Source organism: Marmota monax, unplaced genomic scaffold (genome assembly GCF_021218885.2).
Source record: "Marmota monax isolate L192 unplaced genomic scaffold, Marmota_monax_Labrador192_F-V1.1 WCK01_AAM20220418_F8-fsc00322, whole genome shotgun sequence".
NCBI classification, from domain to species: domain Eukaryota; kingdom Metazoa; phylum Chordata; class Mammalia; order Rodentia; family Sciuridae; genus Marmota; species Marmota monax.
The window spans coordinates 148,665-174,442 of record NW_026692168.1 but is presented as its reverse complement, the minus strand read 5'-3'; the positions used below and the strand labels follow the sequence as shown (position 1 = coordinate 174,442).

At 45.6% G+C, this 25,778-nt stretch overlaps 1 protein-coding gene across 1 annotated transcript in view; it reads left to right on the top strand.

The window, feature by feature from the left end:
- Itgb3 (integrin subunit beta 3) overlaps window positions 1-25,778 on the top strand; it is a 60,762-nt gene that overhangs the window by 25,012 nt on the left and 9,972 nt on the right. The window contains exons 3-13 of the mRNA XM_058572257.1: window positions 3,285-3,480; window positions 4,528-4,780; window positions 6,263-6,425; window positions 7,030-7,191; window positions 9,144-9,239; window positions 9,662-9,751; window positions 10,627-10,766; window positions 11,782-12,206; window positions 21,158-21,380; window positions 22,307-22,407; window positions 24,444-24,563. Coding sequence (XP_058428240.1) covers window positions 3,285-3,480; window positions 4,528-4,780; window positions 6,263-6,425; window positions 7,030-7,191; window positions 9,144-9,239; window positions 9,662-9,751; window positions 10,627-10,766; window positions 11,782-12,206; window positions 21,158-21,380; window positions 22,307-22,407; window positions 24,444-24,563 — 1,969 coding nt within the window. The remainder of the gene's footprint in view (window positions 1-3,284; window positions 3,481-4,527; window positions 4,781-6,262; window positions 6,426-7,029; window positions 7,192-9,143; window positions 9,240-9,661; window positions 9,752-10,626; window positions 10,767-11,781; window positions 12,207-21,157; window positions 21,381-22,306; window positions 22,408-24,443; window positions 24,564-25,778) is intronic.

Here is a 25,778-nt window from a genome sequence, read left to right as displayed (position 1 = left end):
TCCCAAAAAGCCTGTAAGGGACTTTAAATTCTGAGTAACCTGTTTTCAGTGATGAAAAAGCAACTTTAAAAGCCATTTTATCCCAGATCTTGGATAGGGGGTCTGAGGGCTCTCCTCAGCTCCTTTGAGCTTTGGGTTAGCTGGTAAGAGGACCTGGTGGGACCCGGTGTGGGTACTGACAGTAGAAGAGAGGAGTGAGTGGGTGGAGGGATTCCTTCAGTAACTGCTACCTCAGTAAGGGGTCAATGGTCTGAGAACCGGCAGAGGTTTGGGTTTTTGATCCAGTAATTGGAGGGGAGAAATCAGGTTGCTGAGGTGGTGGGGGTGACCATGGAGGGGCTGGGGCAGAAGGTTGAAGGTGAGGACCTTTTTGAGCCAGGTGATAGAGTGGAGGTTCCTCAGCAAGGTCAAAAGAAGTGGATGAGTCCAGAGGAGGAGAAGATTGGGGATCAGTGGTTGTGGGTGTTGGTTTGTAGGCTAGAAGAATTTGCAGAGGTTTGCAAGAGGTGCAGAGAGCAGGATTGGATCGGAGTAAGAAGAAAGCCTGGACATAAGCCATCTTTACCCATTTTTTGAATGCTCACAGTCCTTAGAATGGAGGGATCCAGGGACCCAAAAGGGGGCCATCTGTTTTGGTTGTTTAAGGGATAAGTGGGCCAGGCCTGAGTGCTATATTTGATCAATTTTTTGGGTTTGATGTCTTGTGTCAAGGAGAGGGTTTTGAGGTTATCCAAGAGGCATTGTAGAGGATAGTCGACCGGCAGAGAGGACACATTACCCATGTCGCAAACGTAGCATAAGGAGGAAGGAAGAGGATGCAAAGTAGTATAGGGGAGAAGGAAGGAGACACAAAGATAGTATAAGAGAGAAGGAGGAAACTGATTTATTGGCAAAAGGGGCATCCCTGCTAGAGCCAAAAATCAGGAGTGCCTTAGTGGCAGGTTCGAGCTGCAGGGTTTGGTCGTCACCGAATCCTGACAGTCGAAGCTCTTGTCCTGGCCGGAGCCCGAGCCGTGGGAGACCTTGGCCAAGGCTTTTTGGGACCCCTCCTGGAGAGGCCGGATACTCCCAGGGCCAGAAAGAGGGGAAAGAGAGAGACAGGGGAAGAGAGAGGAAGGGGAGGGTCAGCGTCTCTCTAGCGGTCGAGTCTTGGGGGTGAGAGGACTAGGACTTTATGAGAGCCACCAAAACCATGAAGGTCTGGGTGGGGTGATGTTCAGTTCTCTGTTGTGTGTCTCTGGAGATTACAGAGTCCTTCGAGGAAGACCTACAAAGCCTATGCTGGTAAACTACCAGCTGGGAAGGGAAGGGAATAATTTTGAATCTAGGAGTCTATTCTGCCCAAGGAAGGAATCCCTGAGGGCCACCGTGGCCTTGAAGGCTGTGGTGGGGTGTTTTCCTCCCCGCAGGTGGGCAAAGAGGTTTGCCGGACAATCAACGGTCAAATCCTCCTGACACCACCATTGGGTTTAGGGCTCCAGGAAGGGGAAACTCACCAATTGAAGGCCGGTGGTGGAAGTAGTTCTGGCAATCGAGAAAATGGGTTCAGGTCGTCCGGTGAGTGGCACTTCAGAAGGAAGAGGGACCCAAAAGTGGGTTTTAACCCTCTCCCGGGTTTCGGCACCAATGAAAGGAAAGTGACCACAACACTCAAGCGACCAAGAGATCTTTTTGCAGCAGTGCAACAGAGGAGAAAAGAGAGAAAGAGAGAGGGTGGGGGGAGAACATGTGCGCAAGGGAGACAGAGAGATCAAGAGAGAGACAGAGCAAGAGAACAAGAGAGCAAGAGAGCAAGAGAGAGAGGGGCCCAGCAGGAGGGAGTTTTCATAGCCCAAATCTAACGGGGCCCCTGGGTCTGCAAGCTGCCTTGTTGGCACAAGGGGGGGTTGAGTGTTCAGCCTTGAGTGGGGGTTGAATGTTCAGCTTTGACTCAAGCAGATGATAAAGGACCAGACAGAGCGGGGTTTGAGTGCGTGGGCCATCCTGCAGCTAACATTTGTTCAGCCTGCCCTGCAGATAACATAGTTCAGCCTGTTCTGCACCTAACATTCTTCCTACACTTACTGCATGCATTGTCTTATTTAGCCCCAGGTGACATCCCTTTGAGGAAGGAACTACTACTATTTTCATTATTTGTTCTTTTAAAAGTAATTTGTATTGTGGTAAAACACACATAACAGGATTTACCATCTTAACCATTTCAAGTGTACAGTTCCCTGGTATTACATATATTCAAAGTATTGTGAAATTGTCACCATCATCCATCTCCATAATTCTTTTTTTAAAAAAATATTTTTTTGGTTGTAGTTGGACACAATACCTTTATTTTATTTATTTTTATGTGGTGCTGAGGATCGAACCCAGTGCCTTGTATGTGTTAGGCGAGCGCTCTACCGCTGAGCTACAACCCTAGCCCCTCCATAATTCTTTTTGTCATGAAAAAACAGAAACTCTGTATTCATCTAACAGCAACTTTCCATAGCCACCTCCACCCTAGCTCCTGGCAGCCACCATTCTACTCTCCAGGGTTTTGACTGCCCTATGTACCAAGGAAGGGCTATTTGTGTTACAGTTGAGGAAACTAGACTGGGAGAGTTTAGGTGACTCCCTCTAGTAACCAGTTAGTAAGTAGAAATGCTGAGGTTTAGTCTCAGCCAGCCTACTCCTGGGCTGTTGTCTTTTGTGCTTCACTACCTCCCCACCTTTGTTGGTAGTCCTGGGTTGCATGTTGGGAACAGAGAGGGAACAGGACACACACAGCCCTGCTTTCATGGTCTCCCAACTTCCAAATGGTTTTGACCTTTACCTACAGAAAGAAATACATTTCATACTATTATTTGTTATAGTTGTTATAGCTCATTTCCTAAGAAGTAAAAGTTTCATGAAATAACACTTAACTTTTACAATTTATATACTTTTGTTTTTCTTATTTTATTCTATTGCATCTTATTTAATGAGATGATGATTGAGATCCACTTACTACATTGATTTTGAGACCCACAAATGAGTTGTATTTTATAGTCAGGAAAATGCTGGTCCAAAGTCATCTGTAGGCTTGCTTCTTGGCTACCAATCCATGAATAGCCCTTCTGATGTCTCAGTTTCCCTTCTGATTATCTAGGAAGGACCATACCAGTTCATTTATGCTGATTTAGGTCCTAGGGACTATCCCAGGAAAGACCTTGCTGGTTCATTTATGCTGTTTTAGCTCCAAAGTATGGGATAAGGTCTAAGTCATCATAGCTCTGATTTATAGGGCTTCCTCTTGGGCTTCTATCTTACAGGACCTGCCTCTGGGCTCACCCCGCTGTAACCTGAAGGAGAATCTGCTGAAGGATAACTGTGCCCCAGAGTCCATCGAGTTTCCTGTCAGTGAGGCCCAAGTCCTGGAGGCCAGACCTCTCAGTGACAAGGGTTCCGGAGATGGCTCTCAGGTTACTCAAGTCAGTCCCCAGAGGATTGCCCTCCGGCTACGGCCAGGTAGGCATGGGGCTTATTTTTGAGAAGAAACCTGGGACAGGTGGGCATAAGGCATGAGGTGGAGGTCTGAGCAGGAAATCTTGGGGGAGTATCTCAGAATGGGGTGGGAAGAGAAGCATGTGAGGGAAGATCTAGGTAGGAGAATGGAAGAAAATGCCAAGTATTAGGGTTTTAGTCAGCAGATCTGAGTTTGAATCTCAACTCTACCACGTATTAGGTACTTAGCCTTGAGAAAGTTACTTAACTTTTCTGACATATCAGGTGCTCAAAAAACATTTGTTCTCCCCAGTGCCCATTTTACATAGCGTGTAACTCCCTGCTGAGGTGTGACTGAGATGAAAAATGAGAAAGCAATTTGGGAGGCCCTTTTCCATGGGGAGAGAGACAAGGAATGGGGCAGACAAAGTAGGGACAAAAGACCTTCAGAAGGAAGGAGGATGAGGCTAGGAGACAGGCTTTTTGAAAGCACTGACTTTGACTTTCTGATTAAATTAATAAGAATTTAAGAGAGGGCTAGGGTTGTGGCTCAATGGTACAGCATTTGCCTAGCATGTGTGAGGCACTGGGTTTGAGTCTCAGCATCAAATATAAAATAAAATAAATAAAGGTCCATCAGCAACTAAAAAAAATCTATCTATATCTATTTATATATCTATGAAGAATTTAAGAGAGACTTACTATGTGCCAGGCATGTGTCAGGTGCTATGGATTCAGAGAAGAGTAGGACAAAGTTCCTGTCTTTTACACACTCTGGAGTGTGGTAATTACCCAAACTCCTGTGATTCAGGATGATAGACTCTTGGGATCCAAAGGATTAGACAGATGGGAATTTTAAGAGGGTGAAAAATCATACACTTAAAAAGAAGAGGTTAAAAATAGGAATGGTCAAGAGTTTGAAAGAGGAACATAATCATAAAGCAAGAGAGAAGGGACCAGGGCTTTCAAGTTTGGTTGATGAAGCAGTTACTTTTTCCCAACGGTGGCTTAATTACTTATTCAATCTTGGAGGAAGAAAAGGAGATAAACTAATATCTTTATGGCTTCCAGATGACTCGAAGAATTTCTCCATCCAAGTGCGGCAGGTGGAGGATTACCCTGTAGACATCTACTACCTAATGGACCTGTCTTACTCCATGAAAGATGATCTGTGGAGTATCCAGAACCTGGGTACCAAGCTGGCCTCCCAAATGCGCAAGCTCACCAGTAACCTGCGGATAGGTTTCGGGGCCTTTGTGGACAAGCCTGTGTCACCATACATGTATATCTCCCCACCAGAAGCCCTCAAAAACCCCTGTTATGAGTAAGTCTCTCCTCCAGAAACCAGGGAAGCACCCCTCCCCCTTTGTCCCAGGCAGGTCCAAGTCCTGGTTCCCATTTCTAGCTCTAGGGTTGCTTTGTTGGCTGCCTTCTGGTCAACCCATAGCTCCTTTCTACTCTAGTTTTCCCATCTGACACACGGGTTAGCCTGTGGATCTGGAGTATTGTGCCAATAGAGTCCAAGGCTAGTTGGGGACCTAGAAAGAAAATTCATCAGCTTCTTGGTCTTTGTCACAAATATATAGGAGGAAAGAGAATGGGAAAGCAGTGAGGTCCAAAGCAGAGGGAAATTCGTGGATAAGTAAGCAGAGGAGTTATGCTTTCCGAAGGCTTGCTTTTATTGTTGTCATCGAGGGCCTGGATTCTGTAGGGTTAAAATGCAAGAAATTAAATCCTAGAGATATTGAACCCTTTAATAGGGTGTAAATTGATGAATAGGGTGTTTTGTGGTGCTGGGTATTGAATCTAAGGTCTTGTACATGCTAGGCAAGCACTCTACCACTGAGGCACCCCAGCCCTGGTTTCACACTTGAATTTATGGCAGAATGACTTATTTAATTGGTGAATACTATGCAAATCCATGTATTATGGTAATTAAAAATGATGGTTACTCTGTGCCTGACAAGGTGTGAATTTGCTTTTTAGTTTTCAAAGTTTTATGATAAAGTTTCCCCACCCCTACCCCATACCAAGGATTGAACCCAGGGGCACTGAGCCACACACCCATCCCTTTTTATTTTATATTTTGAGACAGGGTCTTGCTAAGTTGTTCAGGGCCTCCCTAAGTTGCTGAGGCTGACTTTGAACCTGCAATCCTCCTGCCTCAGCGTCCTGAGCTGATAAGATTACAGGTGTGTGCCACTGTGCTGGACTGTTATCACTTTTAACCTTCTGTCTAGGTTGTACTTTTTACAGGAAAGACATCATCTATTAATTAAACAAGCAAACTATTAGTCTGGGGACAGCAATGTTCCTGTCTGGACATGATATATCAACTTATTGATATTTTAGGGACTTTCTTTTGTGATGGACTTTTGCTGTAGTGTTACTATAGAGAAGTGTTCATTATAAGGTCACAGCAACAACAACTCAAGTCTTAGTCTGGCCTAAATTCTTACTTGCTTACTCCTCACAACAGCTCTTATGAGATACGTGCTATCATGTCCCTGGTTTCCTGGGTTAGGATTAGAGGGGTATGTTGAAGTTCACATGACTAGTAAGTGGAGAAGCTGGGATTTGAACTCAGGCAGTCTGGTTTCACAACTCACTGTCTTTTCTGCGAGGCTAGCAGAAGATGAGGTTGAAATGAGAGAGTTGGCATCTGATCTGTCTGGGCATTTGTGATTGTGTGGAACTGGCCTGGGCATACGACAGTCCGTATTTGTCTGATTCTCTTTCCCTTCCAATTTCTTGCTGCCTTTTTCCTTCAGGGTGTCTGCTTACATTATCTCTTGTTCCTTCTCAGTATGAAGAATGCCTGTTTGCCTATGTTTGGCTACAAACACGTGTTGACACTAACAGACCAGGTAACCCGCTTCAATGAGGAAGTGAAGAAGCAGAGTGTGTCACGGAACCGAGATGCCCCAGAGGGTGGCTTTGATGCCATCATGCAGGCTACAGTTTGTGATGTGAGTTTGGAGGGCTTGGGTGCCAAGCGTGGTTGGCACAGATCAAAGTGGGGAAGTGGCTCACCCTAGGGATTTCTGGTGCAATCTGAGATAAGAACTAGGCTGAACTTTGCACAGTATGAGTAATAAGTTGCTCCTGGTATGCAGTTCCTGCTTATATCTACTCCTTGACCAGAAGAGAGAACTCTTTGAACCTCACTGGTTCCAGTTGTTTTCTGGGGAGAACATCTTACCTTGTCTGGTATTCTTTCAAAATCAAGGCTGAGTTAACTTAACCTCAGCAATGTGGGTAGATGTTCAGATGGAATTTCTTCTAGCCCAGCCCAGCTGTAGGTGGGTAACATGACTATCAGTGGAATAGTTATGTTTGGAGTTTAAGAGGGAGTCATTTGGCTGTTTGAATTAATCAGTTATGAAATTATTTATTTTCCTAAGAAATTTCTGAATTAGGAAGCTCTAACTTGGATTCCAAGGGATAGGGCTGAGGTCCTTCTCCAAGATGACTTGTCCAGCCCTTCAGGCAGGGAGGTCCTTAGATCTTTGTTCTCTATCAATGATATGGCTGAAGTTGCTTTGCTCTTTTACCTTTTTTTTTTTTTAACAGGAAAAAATTGGCTGGAGGAATGATGCATCCCATTTGCTAGTTTTTACCACTGATGCCAAGACCCACATAGCACTGGATGGAAGGCTGGCAGGCATCGTCCAGCCCAATGATGGGCAGTGTCATGTTGGCACTGACAACCATTACTCTGCCTCCACTACCATGGTGAGATGCCTGGCACCACCCATGGTCCCTATCTATTATGGCTGCCCTAACCCAGGCAGAGTCCTTGTGTGAATAGGAAAATGACAGCCCTTCTTCTGGGTAGTGAGCAGTTCCCCAGCTCCTGTCTCCTGTCAGCTGGACATCCCCCTCCAGAGTACAGCCTGCGCAACCATTACAGAGCCTTGACTGGGTCAGTGTTCCCACTGCTTCCCTTGTCATAGCACCAGCGGCAGCACCATGGCATCCAGAATGTGTCCAAAAGACTCTCACAGGCCTAGCTGGAAAACAGGTCTTCCCCTCCTGCTCTGTGCAGATGAGTCCTCATTTCGGACACCATGTTCACTTGGGGTTATTGGGAGAAGACAGAGGAAAAAGAGACAAAAATCATCAAAAGCACAGAGTGCCAGTCCTATAAGGAAACATTAAAGGGCTTAAAGCCATTAGCTTGAAGAAAATGGATGACTGAGCTGATATGCAAGAAGACTTCTTGTACATTTTTTAAGGTTTTTTAAAATGTTTTAACTATGCACAATTCATTAAATAAGAGGAAACGCATTTAAATTGAAACAGAAGTCATTGTAAGCCATAAGATAAATATTGCTGATGCTCAGAATCCTGATACTTCTTCATCTCTAAAAGATAATAAGTGAGCAACTGTCTTATCAGGTAGCTTACAGGTACCCCTGTGTAAAGGCAGGAGACTGAACAGGATGATCTCATGAGCTCCCTACAGGGTGTAGGAGCCCACGGATATGTTCTCACTTCACCCCCTCACCAGTGTGGCTGGAGTTCCTTGGTGTCAGCCATATCCAAGTCAAGTACCACTAGGCAATGGGCGAGTCAGCCACCTTTGACACTACCCTATGCAGGGAACTGGATCAGGAGCTGAGGGACATAAAAACTATCCCAAGATCCTACTCTTAGTAGTTTTTGGTTTAGTTGAAAGGCAAGGACATATATATTTATTAATAACACAAAATGCATGATGAATGCAAAATGGGTGGCGTAGTCAATAAAGGCTACTGGTAAGTATCCAAAGGAAAAAAGGCTCATTAAGAGCTGGGATGGTCAAGGAAGGCCTCCTGGAGAAGGTAGAACTCGAGCTAGTTCCTAAGGAAGGAGGTGGGTTACTAAAAAGAAAGCCATTCCAGGTGGAAGGAAGCATGGCCCAGGTCAAGCCTGAGTGGAAGTGGATTGGAGGTGAGCAATGTTTAGAAGAAAGGCTGAGACCACATGTTGGAGGATCATGAGAGCCAGGTGAAGGTGTTTGTCCATTGCTCCAAGATCAGGCCTAACCCAGGGCTGACCCCAGGGAGTTAGTTTATGGTTTTGCTGCATTAAGTTTGAGTAAGAAGAAAAGAGGTGCTTAGCTTTGATGTCACCAACCTGTCACCTTCATTTAACTCCGGAGCTCACAGCTAGGTTTGTGCTGCTACTTTATCCTTCTTGCTTATATATTAGTAAATCATAAAGCAAAGAGGTTTATTTGGGCTAGTGGTTCTGGAGGTGCCATATCTGGTGATGGTCTTCCTGCTGGCAGAGTCCCGAGCAGTGCAGAGAGTCATATCTCAAGGGTCAGAGAGCACATGTATGTATGTGTCTCTTCTGATCTTTCTCTTCTTATAAAGCCACCAGGATTTAATCATGGGGGGGCTCCACCCTAATGACCTTATCTAATCCTCGTTTTCTCCCAAAGGCCCTTACCTACCTCTAAACACCACACACAGTTGGATTAAGTTTCCATCTTATTAATACCTCACAATGGAATCAAATTTCAACCCATGAAATCTCGAGGGACATACTCAAACCATATCCAAACACAGTTGCATCTCTCTTTGCCTGTGGAGTAAAAAAGTCTTGGTCACAGCCTAAGTTAGCCAAGTTCAAAGGCATAGAATCCATTGAGTATGTGAGACATCTTCATTAACCTCCATGTCCTTCCCCCTTTCCAGGATTATCCCTCTCTGGGGCTGATGACTGAGAAACTATCTGAGAAAAACATCAATTTGATCTTTGCAGTGACTGAAAATGTAGTCAATCTCTACCAGGTAACTGTGCCTCTGGGGCTCTGTGGAGTGGACCCTGTGATGGACGGTCCTGTTATTGGGAGCTAGCCTATGGTACTATCAACTGGGGACCCAATAAGGAAAGATCTTTCTTCAAACCACTCCTCAGAAGCTTAAGATTCCTCTCTGTGGCCTTTCCCCTCCAACCTCCAACCTATTAGGGTGTGTTAATGTTTGATCTGATGGAGGGGAGGCAATTCAATGAGGTGAGGAGTAGGAGGATTTCCTATAATTTTGCTCAGGCCTTAAAAATTGCTAGATATATTCCTGGAAGTGACAAATGAAATATCCTATACTTTTCTTCAATTTTTCATTTCAAGAATCAGTCTGATTTTGGGGGTGGTGCTTTAGGAGATCCCTCCTTTCCTTCAGTAAACTCTGGATATCTTTACCTTTCTTTCTAGAACTATAGTGAGCTCATCCCAGGGACCACAGTGGGGGTTCTGTCCACTGATTCGAGCAATGTCCTCCAGCTCATTGTGGATGCTTACGGGGTAAGTATCTTGTGCTGGGAATGACCTGCCACTTGGCCACTTGATTTGGCTTGCTATGCAGAAGGACTCAGATTTGGGAGTCCTGGCTGTCAGTCCATCATGAAGCCAAAGTGCCTTCCTCTTGTGCTCCCAGAGGCCAGGGGATGACCAACCCTGGGAGGGATGCAGCCTCTGAGAGAGGCAGGGAGGAGTGGGGACAATGAGTAGAGAGCTAAAAGAAGGTGGAAGGGGATAGTGAGGGGGACTAGATGGAGAAGCAATTGTGAGGTGCTGAGTGGGGCACAGTTTAGGTCCAACAACAGAGAAAAGAGGGATCTGAAACATGGGCAGGGTAAGAGTGACAAAAAAATCAGATAGAGGCTGGGCATAGTGGCACATGCCTATAATTCCAGAAATTTGGGAGGCCAAGGCAGTTTGGGGTCAGCCTGGACAACTTAGGGAGACTCTGTCTCAATTAAAATAAAAAATGACTGGGGGTATAGCTTAGTGTTAGAGCACTTGCCTAGCATGTGCAAGACCTTGGATTCAATCTCCAGTAATGGAAAACAAAATTAGGTAGAAAAGTGCTGCTACCCAAGGTGACCCATTTTGACATTTCTTTAATGTATACCTTTGAGGCCTGCAGAAGGGTGTGGCTGGTTTAGATTTTACCCAGATTTATCTGGACACAAGTGGGGACAGAAAGAGGGAGGAGATTCCTGGGCAGGAAATAGAGCCGGAAATAGGCTCCCAGGATGCTCCAGTAGCCACCACGCTAACCTCAGCACCTGGCACTGCCACGGTAAGTTCAAGGCCACCCAGCAAATTTTGCCTGGGATGAAACTGGCTCTTGCCCATTTCCTTTCAGCTCATTTCTTTTGTTCTTTTCTGCTCAGAAAATCCGCTCTAAAGTAGAGCTGGAAGTGCGGGACCTCCCTGAGGAGTTGTCTCTATCCTTCAATGCCACCTGCCTCAACAATGAGGTCATCCCAGGCCTCAAGTCTTGTGTGGGACTCAAGATTGGAGATACGGTGAGGTGGGCTGGGCAAGACTGAAGATGCAGCTCTGACCCTGGCCTGTGCCCTGGAGTATCTGTGGGCATCCTAGCCCCTTCTTTTCTGGTACCTTCTTCCTGAAGGTTATTACAAATGAGATGTGCTGGAGCTGCCAAGCTTTTCCTGTGAAGTTTCTGTTGCCTAAGCTTTCTTTATCTGCTAAGTGAACTTCCCTGCCAGGGTTTCCAAGAACTTCCATTTTGGTTACGTCCGTCTGTATATGTACATTTGATTGCAAATCAAAAATATTTCTTTACCTTCAAACTCTATCCAACTTCCAGATTCCTCCAAGGTAATGCCTTTCTTTTCTCTACAATGTAAAGTGACAATTTCGTCTATGAATTTTTATGTGCCTAACTATGTGCCAGGCATTGTTCTAGCTGCTGAAGGTTCAACAGCAAATGGAACAGGAAAAATTCCTGCCCTCATGGAATTTGAGGATGCAGATGTTCATTCTGCCCCTCCATATTTTTCCTTATTGGTTGGTTCTCCTTTGCTTCTGTCCAAGGGGAGGGGAAGAAGGAAGAGAAGGAAATAGATCTTCTGATCTACCCATCTTTCTTTAGATCTATATATTGATCTTTCTATCATTGGGTTTTCTGGGCACATGTGCATATACCCCATATAAGAAATTTTGGCCAGTTATGAAATATTATATGAAAATTGAACAGTAGATCTTCAGCTTATGATTGACTACTCTGTGACACTGTGTGCTGCACAATTGTGCTTTGTGTGCCTTGCTGATATTATGTGACTGTGTTTAGCCAGATATGTCACAATGGCACAACTACCCTGTGTTCTTGGTTTTGCTTTGCGGACGTTGGTGGTGGGAAGGCTGAGGAACTCCAGATCACAGGAGGATTAGACACCCAATCTGGGTACTCCTTGGCAGGACACACACACACACACACACACACACACTTCTTCTCTTCCGGGGCTTGAGTGTTAACTGGGATACTTATATCTGAATCCGGTCTGGCTTTCCATCCAGGTGAGCTTCAGCATTGAGGCCAAGGTTCGAGGCTGCCCCCAGGAGAAGGAGAAGTCCTTCACCATCAAACCTGTGGGCTTCAAGGACAGCCTCACCGTCCAGGTCACCTTCGATTGCGACTGCACCTGCCAGGCCCAAGCCGAGCCTTACAGCCACCGCTGCAACAATGGCAATGGGACCTTCGAGTGTGGGGTGTGCCGCTGTGGGCCTGGTTGGCTGGGGTCCCATTGCGAGTGCTCGGAAGAGGACTACCGCCCTTCTCAGCAGGATGAGTGCAGCCCCAAGGAGGGACAGCCCATCTGCAGCCAGAGGGGCGAGTGCCTCTGTGGCCAGTGTGTCTGTCACAGCAGTGACTTTGGCAAGATCACCGGCAAGTACTGTGAATGCGATGATTTCTCCTGTGTCCGCTACAAGGGGGAGATGTGCTCAGGTGAGTTGAAGGCCGGCCCCGCAACGTGCCCAAGTAGCAGCGTGGCCAAACTTGCACACACGCTGGTGGCTCCCGAAACGGGCGAGGGCCGGCAGAGCTGCGCAGATGGTGGTCTTCCACCCTAATGGCCAAAGAACCCAGGAGGAAGAGAGGCAAATTGATCTTTCCCTACCTTGTAGAATACAAGAAACCTAAACCATCCTCTGCTTCTAGGCTTTCTCTCCTTCCTGGAATAGGGTAGGAAAGTGGAGGAACTTCAAGGTAAAGATATATATATTTCTGTTCTTTTCTTTCCTCTACCTACTCTGGCAATATTTTAAGGTCCTAATCTTTTTGAGTATAAGGATTAACACCTTTTTTCTGCCCGCCCCCCTCCCCCCAGTCACCGAGTGATGATAATTAAATTTTTAGTATTTCAAGAGACTTGGAAAATAGTAATGTATATGCAAGACATTGAAGCATATCTAATGAACTAATATACTTAGGACAATAACTGGAAGATAGTATGCTCTTTCTTGTTAAATATTAGGCCAGTTTTGTTACCATTGTTGTTGCTTTTCTTTTTGTTTCTTTACTATTACTTTAAATTTTTTTTTAGTTGTTGATAGACCTTTATTTTATTTATTTATATGTGTTGCTAAGGAGTGAACCCAGTGCCTCACACATGCCAGGCAAGTGCGCTACCCTGAGCCCCAGCCCCAGCCCCAGCTCCAGCCCTTTACTATTATTTTTTTGATGCCAGATCTACACTGTTCAGTATGGTAGCCACTAGCTACACTAGGCCATTTAAATTAACTGAGTCTGGGCTGGGGATGTGGCTCAAGCGGTAGCGTGCTCGCCTGGCATGCGTGCGGCCGGGGTTCGATCCTCAGTACCACATACAAAGATGTTGTGTCCGCCAAAAACTAAAAAATAAATATTAAAAAAAATTCTCTCTCTCTCACTCTCTCTTTAAAAAAAATTAACTGAGTCTGAAAATATATTTAGTTCTTTTGTCAGTAGGCTAGTGGTGATTGTATTTGACTCCACAGATATAAAACATTTCAACAGGGCAGAAAGTTCTACTGGATAGGGTCACCATAGGAGAGTTCCTGGGTACAAATATGGGGTTTATCATTTTGAGTCCTTCTACCTGCTGAGTGCTGAACTGTCCTCACTACAAAATTCATTAAAATCTTGAGGCCTGCGAATAATCTCAAACTGTTTCTCCTTGCCTTAAAGACCACTCCTGGGGTACTTGTCCAGCTAGAAGTTAAACTTTATCTGTAGATATGCTGACAACACCTTTAGATGGCAAATGAGCAGTCTGAATTTTTCCTTGAGCTCTGGAGATGGATTTTTATCTTGATTTAATGCTTTTTTTGCAGTGGACAAACTGCAGACATTTGCAGATTGGCTGGAACTAGTTTATGGGTATGTTTTTATGGCCACTTGAACATAGGGATTATAGTTGCTTCCTGTGATGATCCATGACCCAGACTGGCTTCATCTGCATTGGAGTTTAACCAGCTGAACTAATTGACACAGATGCTCAATTTAACATTAACATTGGCCCTTAAAAAAGCCTGATTAGAACAAATAATCTGTGCCATTCTTCAGCATGCCCTAGAAACATAAAAAAGACTCCTTTTTTACTTATCTATTGGTTCTTTTTAGTTACATATCACATTAGGTTTCATTTTGGCATAATCATAAAAGCATGGATTATAATTTGCCCTAATTCAGTCCCCCTTTTTCCCCTCCTTTTCCCATTGTTTTTCCTCTATTGTACTGATTCTTCGGCTATTTCACTATAGTTTATTCTTTTAAATTAGTGCCTTGTGGAGATACATAATGGTGAGATTCACTGAGGTGTATTCATATATATACATAGGAAATTTAGGTAGGATTAATTCCCCTGTTCTTTGCTTATCCTATCCCTTCTCCCTCTGTCTCAATCTCCTTCCTCTACTCCACTGATCTTTCTTCTATTTTGATGGAACCCTTTCCTTTTCTTTTGCCCCCTACTCCCTGCTTATTTTGGAACAACTTCTGCATATCAGAGAAAACATTCCACCTTTGGCTTTCTGGGTCTGGCTTATTTCACTTAGCACAGTGTTCTTCAGGTCTGTCCATTTTCCAGGAAATGCTATAAGCTCATTCTTCTTTATGACTGAGTAATACTCCATTTTGTATGTACACCACATCTCTTTAAAATCCATTAATCTGTTGACTATTGACGGGTACCTAGGTTGGTTCTATAGCTTAGCTATTGTGAATTGTGCTGCTATAAACATTGATATGGCTGCATCCCTATAATGTGCTAATTTTAGATCTTTTAGGCATATACCAAGGAGTGGGATAGCTGGGTCATATGGTGGTTCCATTCCTAGTTTTTTGAGGTCTCTCCATATGCTTTCCAGGGTGGTTGCACTAACATGCAGTCTTATCAACAGTATATGAATATTCCTTTTCCCCTTACATCCTTACCAACATGGTATTATTTGTATTCTTGATAACTGCCTTTCTGACTAAAGTTGAAACAATATTTCCCCTACTTATGGCAATAAAATCTGAGAGAGGGCTTGGAGGAAAATGATACCAACATTAGAGAGATTGAGGGGCATGTGGAGAGAGAGATCAGGTACACAAAATGAAAACACATAATGGCAATTTTTTTTGGGGGGGGTACCAGGAATTGAACTCAGAAGAACTTGGCCACTGAGCCACATCCCCAGCTCTATTTTGTATTTTATTTAGAGACAGGGTCTCACTGAATTGCTTAGCACCTCACTTTTGCTGAGGCTGCTTTGAACTCATGGTCCTCCTGTCTCAGCCTCCCGAGCCACTGGGATTATAGACGTGCGCCATCGCACCTGCCATAATGGCAATTTAAACTAGGGGGTGAGGCAGGAACTTCAGCTCATTTTACTATTTAATAGTACTTACATTATTTTTAAAGTACCAAAGGAAATGGACAAGTTTGGGGTGGGAGATCCAAGGGGAGAAGGTTGGAACTGAGAGCCGGGGGTTTGCTGCTGGAGAGGCCTGCAGAGGGCCTGATAGGGGCACGCCGGCTACTCTTCTGGGTCCTGGTCTGGTGTGAGGCGCTGTGAGAGGGATTCCAGTCAGAGTGTGTTTCCTTTGGCTGATGGCCCCACTGAAGCCACAAAAGAAAGCTGCCTGGGTCAGAAGCCCTGGTTCCTGCCAATGTGGATGCAAGAACAGCTCATCCTCCATGCACTGCGGTCTAATCCGCAGTCAGGGAACCCCAGGTGGCCTAGCAGCCTCCCTCTACCACTTCTTGCCAGGGTGTCAGGTGCCTGGCCAGCCTCACATCTGGACCCTGCCGTGCTGTCATCACATCCTTAGTGACAGGACTCAGGGGCACATGTTCATCCTGCACCTGCTCTGTGTCTCAGTACTTGGTCCACACTGGTAAATAGGGGTCATGCATGATTCCTGACCTCTCAGAGCTATACTCCAGCTTGTCATTGTCCCTTACTTGAGCTGTTGGCTCTGTGGCCTGTTCTTTGCTGCAAGCAGGGGCTCATGAGGCAGGACTGATGTGACCTGGCCATTTTTCTAGTGCCTGGCCACTGATCATGGCAGCTGGTTTCCTGGCCTGCTCCCTCCCTACCATAGGAGTGGTCTGCGGAGTTGCCCACTTTCAGCGCCTCTGCCTTACACATTGGGGAGTGCATCCTTTCCCTCAAGGTTCCTTTTTTTGGGTGCTGGGGATTGAACCCAGAGCCTTACACATGCCTCACACAGGCAAATACCCACTGAGTCACAGCCCCAGACCTCAAGGTTCTTTTCCACTCCCTGCATTATGAGCACGGATCCATCAGGCACCCTCCATGAGCAGGTTTTGTGCTGCCCTGGTGCAGGGTAGAGAGGTGTTAATAAGAGCTTTGTGCTTCATTAACGTACCTAGGCATAGTTCACAGCATGAGGCAGAATCTGGCAGAGGTCAGTTGTCCTGGGGGAGTCTTACAGGAATCTACCCCTATAGGACTCCACCCTGGGGAGACTCCCTGTGGATAGGGGAGGCCTGGGCAGTTTCATGGAGGAAGTGGGACGTGTGCTAAGTCTCAAAGGAAGGTTGGGTCATACCGGAGTGGAACAATGAGTCAGCCAGAAGTCCAGCTACGCAGGGAGAGTGATCACATTCCCTCTGACCTGAGACACTTGCTCCTTCCTGCTCCCCTGCTCTCTTCCTTCTTCCCTACCTCCGTCTCTTCCACTCATTTCTCATCTGTCTCCCTCCTCTGACTTTCCTGTGAACCCTGGCTAGCCTGTCTTTTGGAGGGGTGCCAATCCTATGACATTACCACACTGTGGTTGCCTTTTAAGGGCTGACTCTGCCAGGGCTTGGGGTCAGCCCGCTGGCTCTGACTGCCCACTTCCACTCCCAGCCTCACTCCCTGGCTGGCCCTGCACATCATCTTGTCAAAGATCACTTTGTTTTGCCTCACAAAGGAAACACTGTGGGATCAGGGTTTCTGAGGAGGCCGAGGCCTCTGAGTACGGCCAAGCCACTGTGGTGTCGGTCTTTCCCCAGTCTAGGAGCCATGGCCAAAAGCAAGGCATAGTGGACGCTATGGGGCCTCACTCTGCTGGCTGTCACACCCCTCCCCCAGCTGCTGTGAGGTAGCTGCTGTGATGATAGCCCACAGCTGTCCTTTCTCCATAGCCTTGCCCTGGACCCACAGGAACTGCCTTGCCCTCAGGCATTGGGCAAGGCCAGTCCCTTTGCCTCAAGGTGGGCCTGGCTGTGTGGTGCCATTCATGCTCCAGACCCCACAGGGTGCTCAGACTGAAGGCAGTCTCTGTCTGAGACCATATTTCTGCTGGCTTTTGCCTCTTGCCCTAGACTACATCCTGCCTCCCCTCTACTCCCTCAGTGAGTTGCTTGAACAAGAATCATCACCACACCTGTTCTTCTAGGGAACCCAACCTCAAGACTCAGAGGCTGTCTACTTTCCCCTTCTGCCAGCCCACACCTCCAGATATACGTGGCAGCTGGCCAGCGGGGGCTTATGTTCCCCATCCATCTTTCCCGGGAAACAGACCTTTATTTCCAAGGCTGCAAAGAGGTGGCTGAGTTGTATTTTGTTTCTTTATGTATTTATTTATTTTTGGTGTGTTTTGAATCTTGAATGCTGATGTGGTTTCTAGAGGGTGGTGGTGGGGTCATGGGCAAAGCCACCCACAGCGGCCAAGAGACACTGGTTGCACCCCCTGGGTTCACTGGAAGAATAGGTGCCAGGTAGCTCAGGCCCAGTACCATCCCTCTTCCAACCCCTTGGGGCCACCTACTCACACAGTGATGTGGCTTCCAGAGCAGTTCAAGTTACTTCCCCTTTGCCCCTGCCTTTCCTCTGATTAACAATCAGATTTTTATTATGCTTCTTCCTGATTGAGAATTCTGGAGAATGAGTCACCTTATGTGGGGTTTAGGAGCCAACTTTTTTTTTTATTGGTTGTTCAAAACATTACAAAGCTCATGATATATCATCTTTCATACATTTGACTCAATTGGGTTATGAACTCCCATTTTTACCCCAAATACAAATTGCAGAATCACATCGGTTACACACTCACGTTTTTACATAATGGCATATTAGTGACTGTTGTATTCTGCTACCTTTCCTATCCCCTACTATCCCCCCACCCCTCCCCTCCCATCTTCCCTCTCTACCTCATCTGCTGTTGTTCAATTCTCTAGGAGCCAACTTTTAAAGTCTTGTGAAATGACTATCAGGAGGATGCAGTTAATGATTCTGAGTTAATGATTGCCTTCAAGCAGACTGACCCCTGACCCCAGGCTCCCTCTCATTCCTACACATTCCTAGGAGGACAATAGTTCTCCCCACCAGGGCTGAGAGCTCTTTGCAATACTGTAATAATGTAACACAGAGCATCTCTTGGTTGATATGCATGGGTTTTCCAGAAATTTGGCCACGTTGTAAGCTCCATGATAGAAGGGACTTGGCTTTATTCACTTCTGAATCTCCAGTGCCCACCATGTGGTATGAACTTGATAACTATTTGTTGAATGAATGAATGGATAAGTGAACAAACATTAATGGTGTGCCTGCTCTGTAACAGATTTCATGATAATCACTGTTACTAGAAAAATTAATTTGGCCTATTCCCTCCCATCAAGGAACTCACCATTTAGAAAGAAACAGGAAAGCAAATGGGCATAAAATAAGGATAGAAATAGAGGTAGATTTGCTGGGAGAACCTAGGAGCAGACGGTTGATTCTGTCTGAGGAGATCAGAAAAAAGTTGTTGAGTGAGTAAAAATTTGAGTTGGGCCTTTGAGAGTGAGGGGGAGTTTGGTAAAGGTCACAGGGTGAAAGAGCAGTCTAGGAAGAGGGAACAGCCTGAACAGAAACACAAGGAAATAAGGATAGTGGAGAAAATGAGTATCTCCGTGTGTTGGCTAATGTGTGAAAAGGTCAGGTGGATGAAGTATGTGGTGCTCACTGTCAAAGTCGTGGGTGTTTGCTAAAGAGTTGGACTTAATCCTTTAGGCAGGATGGAGCCTTTGTAAGTTCAAGGATGCTAAACATTGTACAAGGTACAGACAGTCCCTCAAAACAAAAAGCACCAAGTTTGAGAAACGATGCTTTAAAGAAGGAGAATCATGGCTATAGAGGAAGGGTGGTTTGAATTGAGGATGACCTGGAGGAGGGGAGATGATTAGAGTTGCCTGGGGATGGGACCACGCAGGATGGAAACATCTTCAACAAGGCCCATAAACACAACAGTGAGAAACTCCCTTCTTGTGACATCCACTCAAATAGTTCAGTAAATGTGAATTCCTAAAATGTTCTCATCTAGAATTTTCTCACTGGTGTCAAGTCCAGTTACTGGACTTTTCTGTTCTTCCTCAACTGGTAGAATTTTTAAAAATTTGTTTATTTAGGTGTATATGACAGCAGAATGCATTTTAATTCATTGTACACAATTGCAGCACAACTTTACGTTTCTGTGGTTGTACAAGATATATAGAGTTGCACCATATGTGCAGTCATACATGCATGTAGGGTCAATGATGTCCATCTCATTCCACCATCTTTCCCACCCCCATGTCCCTTCTCCACCCTGCCCTCCATTTTGCCCCATCAAAGTTCCTCCATTTTTCCCATGTCCCCCCATTGTGGATCAGCATCCACTTATCAGAGTCAACTGGTCAAATTTAACCAGTTGGACTCCAGCTTTTACTGTTCAAGCCACTTTCTCTGTATGTTACAGCAGTCTTCTAGAAAGACTATATGAATATAAATAGGGAAAGTCATTACTTATGGTATTGCACAGAAGGCTAAGTACTTGGGACCTAAAGTCAGAGTGATTTCAGTATGAGCCCTGCTCCTGCTATTTACAAGCTGTGTGGACAATTTACTTAACCTCTTTGGTCCTACAGAGTTATAAGAAATGAATAGGATAACATATTGAAGAACTTGACCCATATTAAATGCTCAACAAGTGTTCTTGGGCATTATTACCCTTGTAGTGGTTATTTTTGGCGCTTGTTCCTACTGGAAATACTTCCTTGGTCAGTTTGGAACACAGATGCAGTTCTTTTGTGTAAATGCTTTCCAAGGCTTCCCTCCTTCACTGCCAAGGCACCATATTCTGTATTGAGAAGAGGACCAGGATAAGAAGGACAAGTTGTGTTGGTGATGTTGGGGACAGTTGAACTGTGGTGTACAACTCAAAAACAATTTTGTTTTTAAAGAGAGAGAGAGAGAGAGAATTTTTGAAAATATTTATTTTTTAGTTTTCAGCGGACACAACATCTTTGTTTGTATGTGGTGCTGAGAATCGAACCTGGGCCCCACGCATGCCAGGCGAGCACACTACCGCTTGAGCCACATCCCCAGCCCCTCAAAAACAATTTATTGTAGAGAATATTTCTGCAACTTTTGAGTGCAGAGGAGGAACAAAGATGAGCCAGCAGAGGCTTGTTGAAGGCCCCTGGGCTATGCAAGGTCATTGCTAATGATCATCCATACTGCTGTCCTTAGGAAAATCTCTCTTTTTTCGTTCATCTTCTTCTGTTCTCTGCTGTCTTTTCTCTCCGGCATTTGTGGGATTTAGTTAAGAGCTCCGGCCCTCAGCAGGCTGTGAGGTAGGCTATATCTGTTCTTTCTGCTTACTTAACTCCATTGCTGACTCCATGGGCTCTTGGTACCTTCTGTCTGCCCCTTGGATGCCCCACCCCATGCACCTGTGTATTGGGACACTCTGTGTATCTTCTCTTCCCTGTGCTTGGGGCATCTCCTGTCCTCCATGGCCGCTGTGTTGAGGTTTTCCTGTCTTGGGTATGCTCTCTCAGATCCCTGCTGCTCACCTGGCAAGGTGGCACGTAGCCGATTTGAGAAACAGAATAACGGACATCTGTGGCTGAGTTGTTAGTGGGAGGGACCAGCTCATTCAAATCAGAGCCTATGTTGGTGTCTAACCCAGCTGGGAGAAGACAATGATGACAAAGGTAGACCCCTCGCGTCTGGTTGGAGAAAGGAGCAGTCTATGCCAGATCAAAGGGAGAGAGTTTGGGGCCTGAGGGTCACTTTGCTGTCTCAGGCCATATCATCCAGGATTCTGGGTATTCTCTGTGGGTGCAGGCTGTGGCTCAGTGCTGTGCCAGTTCTTAAGGCTGAAGAGCTACCTTGTCCTCATACAAGGGCAAGAAGGGTGGAAGGCTTGGGAAATTCAGCTCCCAAGACTCCTTTGTCCTGTAGGGACTCAGACCAAGACCTTCCACACCTTGGAACATCTAGAGAGCCGAGTGTGTCCCCATGGAGTAGGGTACCCCCTGATATTGGGCCAGTTCCCTGCTGACCTGGAGGATTGTTATCTGTCTTGCTGGGAGAGCAGAATGGAAGTGTGTGGCAGGCTGCCACGGAGTGAGACAGTCACTAGCTGATCCACCCTCTTGGGCTGTCTGCTTTCAGGGCATGGCCAGTGCAGCTGTGGGGACTGCCTGTGTGACTCCGACTGGACTGGCTACTACTGCAATTGCACCACGCGTACCGACACCTGCATGTCCAGCAATGGGCTTCTGTGCAGCAGCCGGGGCAAGTGTGAATGTGGCAGCTGCATCTGCATCCAGCCAGGCTCCTATGGGGACACTTGTGAGAAATGTCCCACTTGCCCGGATGCCTGCACCTTTAAAAAGTGAGTGGGCAGTTTGAAGAGGGTTGGGAGATTGGGAGTGGGGAGAGAGGGTCCCCTGGACTAGAATCCTCAACTCTTAAGTTCTTAAAGTTCTACCTCTTACTCACTGAAGCTTTAGGGAGAAGAGTTTGCTCCTTCTCTTCTCTTTCCAATGAAAACTATGGGGAGTTGGAGGTAGAGGTAATGGCAAGGGGCCAAATAGCACTAGCTGGATTCCAGTTGGAGCAAACTCTCTCCTAGGGTGGCATCTTGAACACTCCCAAATTCAGAAAGGAAGGCTAAGCCAGATATTCTCTGGAACATTCCGGTGCTGATGTTCTGATTCTATAGGAGTTGCAGAGGCTGGAGTTGGGGAAGACACTGTGCAACAGGGGCAACTCGCCAGTACAAACTTTACCTGTTTGTGGGTCAGAGGAAGCCCCAAGTCCGAAGCTCTGCCAGTCTTCTTACCACTTTAAGCAGGGCTGGAGTCATGGGCATGCACCTGTGCAGCTATACAGGGCCCCATGCTTAGTAGGGCCTTTGCATGTTCTGCTGTCATAGTTCTTAGTAATTTTTGAACAATGATTTCATTTTGTCCTGGGACCCCCCAATTTTGTGACAAGTTTTGACTTTAAAGTTCCCAGAAGTGTGTAGGGCTCACATATCCTGGTTGGTACATGAAGTTTAACAAAGGACCCGGGGACCTCTGGCTGCGGATGAGGAGCCTGTGGGTGAGGAGGACACCTTTCCTCCTGAACTCCACACTTGACTATTTGGGGCCTTAGGATGATTTTACTGGTTGTGTGTGTGTGTGTGTGTGTGTGTTTTATTAAATTTTTTAAACTGAGGAGCCGCTTTCTGGGTACGTGGAGGTCAGAGGTGGACTGGGACATGCCTCAGCTTGCTGCTCCCTTGCTTTAATTGACGTGTCCTCTCTCCTTTAGGAAATGTGTGGAGTGTAAGAAGTTTGACCGGGGAATCCTACAGGAGAAAAATACCTGCACCCGTTACTGTCGCGATGAGATTGAGTCTGTGAAAGAGCTTAGTAAGTTCAGCAGGCCTCAGAGTCTCACTCGTCTGGGTTCTGAACGTTTTCACTTCAATCTCAGAACCTGCCAAACTCCCATCTGTAACATGGAAGAGTAATTCCTGCTTCAAGAACTGTCATGCAGGCCTGATGCACAGCAGGCATGAAATGAAGTCTAACTTTCTTGAGAGACCTCCTCTGACCCCTCCAGAGTGCCCCTTTCTGATTCCTGAAGCACAGAGACCCAGCAAAAACCTGTGCGTAACTTGTAAAGCTGTATAAATTGGGCAACCCTAACTTCACCCCATCCCCAAAGAAAGGAAGATAATGTACTCTACTCTGCAGATAAAAAAACCTGAGGCACACACTGGGAAGTGGTTGCCTATGGTGGGCCTCATCTTAGCCTAGTAGGCTAGTTCACTTTATTAAAAGTTAAGCAATACTCAGGCTTGTTTGGAGGAAAACCTTCACCCTGATGGTCATTACCCAAATGTCTTTATCCTGAAGCCCTACTTTTGGCTTTCTGGAGTTCCCCAGAGATAAGACAGAAATACGAACACAGCAGGGAGCAAAATTCTTGCCTGCAGTTATTTTTCTTTATACTTCATCTTGATTTTAAAGATGATCTTTGCTGCTGTCAGCACAGCTGATGTGGCGGTTATCTGGGCCGGGAGGCACTGGGTGGTGCTAGGGAGATGCAGTCTCTCTGAAGATAGCAATCGCCCACAAAGGCAGGAAATTCGTTTTTAGTGAGATCCGTTGTGAGATGGCCAGGCAGTCAGCTTTGGGTGGGAGTGTTATGGAAAAGAGTGAGATCTCTGAACCTTTTGATTAATATCAGAAGTGGGCTGGGGTGAGGTTGGTGATTTGGGGATTGAGTTTGAAGAGGGAGTTTTCTTCTAGAGGGAGATATGCTTCTATAATTAGCCCAGAGGAAGGGTATGCTAAGATGCCAAGGTATTTTATCATCTAGACCAGGTGGCATTAGTTGATAAGCATTTCTTTACCTACCTCCTTTGTCACTAAAATCATCATAAAGGTAAATGCTTACCTATATGAATTTTATAACTTATGAAAATTTAAAAAAGCATCTTTCCTACTCATTCATTACATATTTTTCTCCAAACCTGATGAAGTAGAACTATAGTACTATTGTTACCTTTATTTTGTGAATGAGCAAACTGAGTCTCAAGAAAATTAACTTGCCCACAGAAGGGAGTAATGCATTGAGAACTAAATCCTGAAAGGTTTACTCTTTCCTTTGTGCTGTGGTACCAGTACTGATGGCCTGTTGACTTCAGGTCCACTGGAATGTATTTTTAGACTCATGTTCTGGTCCCTCTCCATCACTTATTTGCAGTGGTAATCTTGGCACATTTGCTTAATTTCATGGTGTATCAGTTTTGCCCATCTGGTTCCTCAGTATAGGATGTAGTGCAACTGGTGGAGGGTAACCGCAGTGTCACCAACAGAATAACAGGTTGGAGAGTTAAACGACACACTGTGGGAGGCACACTAGATCAGAAACAGACATGGAAGAGCTAAAAGGGCTGTGTAAACAAAGTATGGAGAATTATTGAGCAAGCAGAGAAAGAGAAGGGAGGAAATGCCTACTGTATGTTAAGGTCTGTTTATTTTATGCATAAAATTCTCCACCAACTCTGTAAGGTGGGGAGATCATTTCCCTTTTATAGATAGATGAAGAAAGAGAGAATGATTGAGGTCAGATAACTTACCCAAGATCACACAGCTGGTAGGTAGTAGAGCCAGGATTTGAATCAAAATGTGTAATGTTATTAGATCATGTCCCTTCCAGAGGAAGGAATAAGAACCAATAAGGGCCCTTGAGGGACAAAATACATCAGTGAGGGTCAGTGAGTGGCAACTGCCAGGCATGCCAGCTATCTTGAACCTAGGCATCTTGCCTAATATCAGACACAGGGTTTCCTGTCACATGCTTTCCTAGAAGTCCTGTGGCAGAGGTCCTGAAAGCTGTCATCTTCTAGGAATTGACTTGTTTTTCATTCTTCCATATTCTCCTCTCCCTTCCCCAGAGGACACTGGCAAGGATGCAGTCAACTGTACCTATAAGAATGAGGACGATTGCGTCGTCAGATTCCAGTACTATGAAGACTCTAGTGGAAAGTCCATCCTGTATGTGGTAGAAGAGCCAGGTGAGTGACTCCTGAAGTCCTGAGTGACTCCTGAAGTCCTTTCTTTACCAGCCAGGAGAGAGAACAATCTTAGGCAGGAATTTCTACCTACCACTCCTCTTAAACTGAACAGGTTAAACCTGGCTTTAAAAGTGATGTGAGAGTTTATTACCCTGGTGAGGGGACGTATAAACATAAGTATCAGCAAGAAAGTGACTTTCTAATTGAGGAGACAGAAAGATAAGAAGGTGGGTAAGGAGAGGAAGAAGGTGGGTTTGGATGTCATCAAGGAACAAAATATGTCGTGACTATTTTTTCCCCTCAGTTTTGGGGATGGAACCCAGGACCTCATGCATGCTAGGCCAGTGTTCTATCACTGAGCTACATCTGCAGCCCTATCATTGCATTTTTGGAGGCAATAAGGTCAAGAAATAAGGAATTTAGATTCTAGAACTTTATAGCACATGGCATAAGTTCTACTGAGGACAGCTGCAATGAGTACCCTGCCTGCTGCTATAAGAGGAAGGCCTGTGGGAGGCACTGATCCTACCATGTCATGGCAGGATGTAGTGATAGGTTTCTGGCACTGATTCAAGGCTGCACTGAATACAGAAAAGATTAAAAATACTGCTTGCTCTCGAGATCCTTTGGAAATAGGAGGAGTCCACCCCGCCATACACAGACCAACCACAGGTTGATTACTACCCAATAGCTAGATTTGTTTGCTTCACCTTACCACCGTCATGGCCTCTGTCTTCATCCATTTTCTACTACTATAAAGAAAATATCCGAGGCTGAGAAATGTATGAAGAGGAGAGGTTTCATTTGGTTCACAGTTTTGGAGGCTAGAAGTCCAAGATCAGTGGTTTCATCAGTTCATACTCTGGTGAGGACCCCCTTGGCTACATCACCACTTGGTGAATGCTGACTGTTGAACCCAGGGCCATGTGCTAAGCCCGTGTTCTACCATTGAACTATACCCTCAGCCCAGGCTGGGAACTGTCATTTTGGGAACTAACGGGAGTCCAATGAGAACTACATTAATCCCTTGCAAGGGCAATGCTCCCAATGACCTAATTACTTTGACCTATCTCTTATAGGTTCCAGCACCTCAATATCACCATGTTGGGAACCAAGCTTTTAGCACATGAGTGCTTCAGGGACACACTCAAGGCATATCCAAACCATATGCCTTCTTTGCCCTTAAACAACAGATTAAGATATGAATCATTAGAA